This window comes from Diceros bicornis, chromosome 35 (assembly GCF_020826845.1).
Source record: "Diceros bicornis minor isolate mBicDic1 chromosome 35, mDicBic1.mat.cur, whole genome shotgun sequence".
NCBI classification, from domain to species: Eukaryota; Metazoa; Chordata; class Mammalia; order Perissodactyla; family Rhinocerotidae; genus Diceros; species Diceros bicornis.
In genome coordinates this window covers 25,497,870-25,500,287 of record NC_080774.1, presented here as the reverse complement: position 1 = coordinate 25,500,287, position 2,418 = coordinate 25,497,870, and the positions used below count along the sequence as shown (strand labels likewise).

The 2,418-nt window shown below is 47.5% G+C and overlaps 1 gene segment (V, D, J or C); it reads right to left on the bottom strand.

Annotated features, from left to right (window-relative positions):
• Positions 1-1,434: 1,434 nt before the first annotated feature.
• LOC131398574 (immunoglobulin lambda variable 5-52-like) lies at positions 1,435-1,963 on the bottom strand. The segment is given in 2 exon segments: positions 1,435-1,796; positions 1,918-1,963. Coding segments are annotated over 2 exon segments (408 nt in total).
• Positions 1,964-2,418: the final 455 nt, after the last annotated feature.

Genomic DNA, 2,418 nt, shown 5'->3' with positions numbered 1-2,418 from the left:
CCCGTATCAGATATGTGATTTGCAAATATTTTCTCCCAGTTCATGGGTTGTCTTTTCATTTTGTTGATGGTTTCCTTTGCTGTGCAGAAGCTTTTTAGTTTAATATAGTTCCATTTGTTTATTTTGTTGGTTTGTTTCCCTTGTCTGAGGAGACATCGTATTCAAAAGGATACTGCTAAGACGGTTGTCAAAAAGCATGCTGCCTGTGTTTTCTTTTAGGAGTTTTATGGTTTCAGGTCTTACATTCAAATGTTTAAACCATTTTGAGTTAATTTTTGTGTATGGTATAAGATAATGGTCTACTTTCATTCTTTTGCATGTGGCTATCCAGTTTTACCAACACCATTTATTGAAGAGACTTTCCTTTCTCCTCTGTATGTTCTTGGCTCCTTTGTCAAAAATTAGCTGTTTATAGACATGTAGTTTTACTTCTGGGCTCTCAATTCTGTTTTACTGACCTGTGTGTCTGTTTCCCTGCCAGTACCATGCTGTTTTGATTACTATAGCTTTGTAGTATATTTTGAATTCAGCGAGTATGATGCTTCCAGCTTTGTTCTTTTTCTTCAGTATTGCTTTGTCTATTCAGGGCCTTTTTCTCTCCCATATAAATTTTAGGATTCTTTGTTCTATTTCTGTGAAAAATGTCACTGGGATTCTCATTGGGCTTGCATTACATCTGTAGATTGCTTTAGGTAATATAGACATTTTAACTATGTTTATTCTTCCAATCCATGAGTACAGAATATCTTTACACTTCTTTATATCTTCTTCAGTTTCTTTCAATAATGGCTTATAGTTTTCAGCGTATAGGTCTTTAACCTCCTTGGTTACAGATAATGACACTGAAACACAGAGAAATTCAGATGTGTGCCCATGATGCATGTCTCATATTTGAAAATCTCAGGTTTTTAATCCAGATTTGCCCAAAAGAAAAACAAGTTATTTTTAAATGTCCTCCCTTAATGTGTGAGTCTTGGGAGTGGGGGGCAGGGGAGCAGTGGGAGTCAGGGAAGGGATAGGAAGAGAACATTCCTGGAGCATCTGGTCCTAGAATAGGCTGAGTTAGTGATGACAATGATCACAGCAGCTGGTCTGTGCCACACACTCTAATGAGTTCATATCATGACTTCTTTAATGAAGTAAACAATGTCCTGATCTCCCTTAGCCAGGTGAGGACTGAAAGATTAAGTCTTTACTAGAGCTGGGAAGTGGACTGGGGGCATCACGGGGATGGAGTCCAGGGACCAGTGTCTCTGCTGACCTGGATGTGGCCATGTCCTGCGGGTCTCTGGCCCAGGACTGAGAAATATCTATAAAGTTCTGTCTGTGCAGATCTGAGAGCCCACCCAGTGTTGGGGAATGTGGAGGAACCTCCCAGGCTTCCATTCCTCCCAGGCTTCCACTGTGAGCAGATCAGAGCTGTGGGAGAGGTTTTTATCTCACTTCCCCATGGGTCTGAAGCACTGTGAAAGACTTTGAGTTGCCATGATATGTACAACAGTAATAGTCAGCCTCATCCTCAGGCTGGAGCCCAGAGATGAGCAAAACCCCAGCATTTGTCGATGCATCATTGGATCCAGAGAATCGGCTGGGGACCCCAGAGCCGTGGTGCTTGTCTGAATCTGAGTGGTAGTACAGGAGATACCGAGGAGGGCTCCCTGGCTTCTGCTGGTACCAACCTATCCAGAAGTCACCAACATTGAAACCACTGCTCAGGGTGCAGGTGAATCTGGCTGATGCTCCCAGAGATGCAGAGAGGGAGGGCGGCTGCGTCAGCACAGGCTGGGAGAGGGAACCTGCAAACACAGACACATGTGGGTGCTGGGGCAAGAACCAGAGTTGAGCTGCTTGAGATTCTGAGCCAGAGAGGCTGACACAGACTGTGGGCTACTCTGGGTCTATGAGGCCTGTCCCCACCTGTGCAGTGATACAGGAGCACGAGGAGGAGAGGAGTCCAGGCCATGGTTCACCCAGCCCCCTGGTCCCCACAGTGCGGCTGGGCTGCCCCAGGCCTCCTTTTCTTCTCCACCCTCTGCCAAAGGTGGGGCTGTCCATGCAAATGGGTTTCCATCCAGTGACTGCCCAGCCCCTCCCTGAGCCCTAGTGCTGGAGCTCAGCTCACACCACAGACTGAGGAGGATGGAGGTTGGCTTCACCCCTTGGGAGAGCCCGGGGAGGAAGGACCTGCTGAGACAATGCAAAGGTCCCTGCTCAGGGGACTGTGCTGGGCCGGAGAGGACACAGCTACTGAGTCCCCATCAGTGAGCACAGGGCTCAGCCCCCAGGACCAGGCTCCTTTGAGTGAATAGTCCTCACTGAGCAGCTATGTAGGGACAACAAGCAGTCCCACAGCGCCCCCTTCTGGTTGCAGGGCACACACCTCCCCATGGCTCCAAGACCTGAGACCCTGGCTGGTTT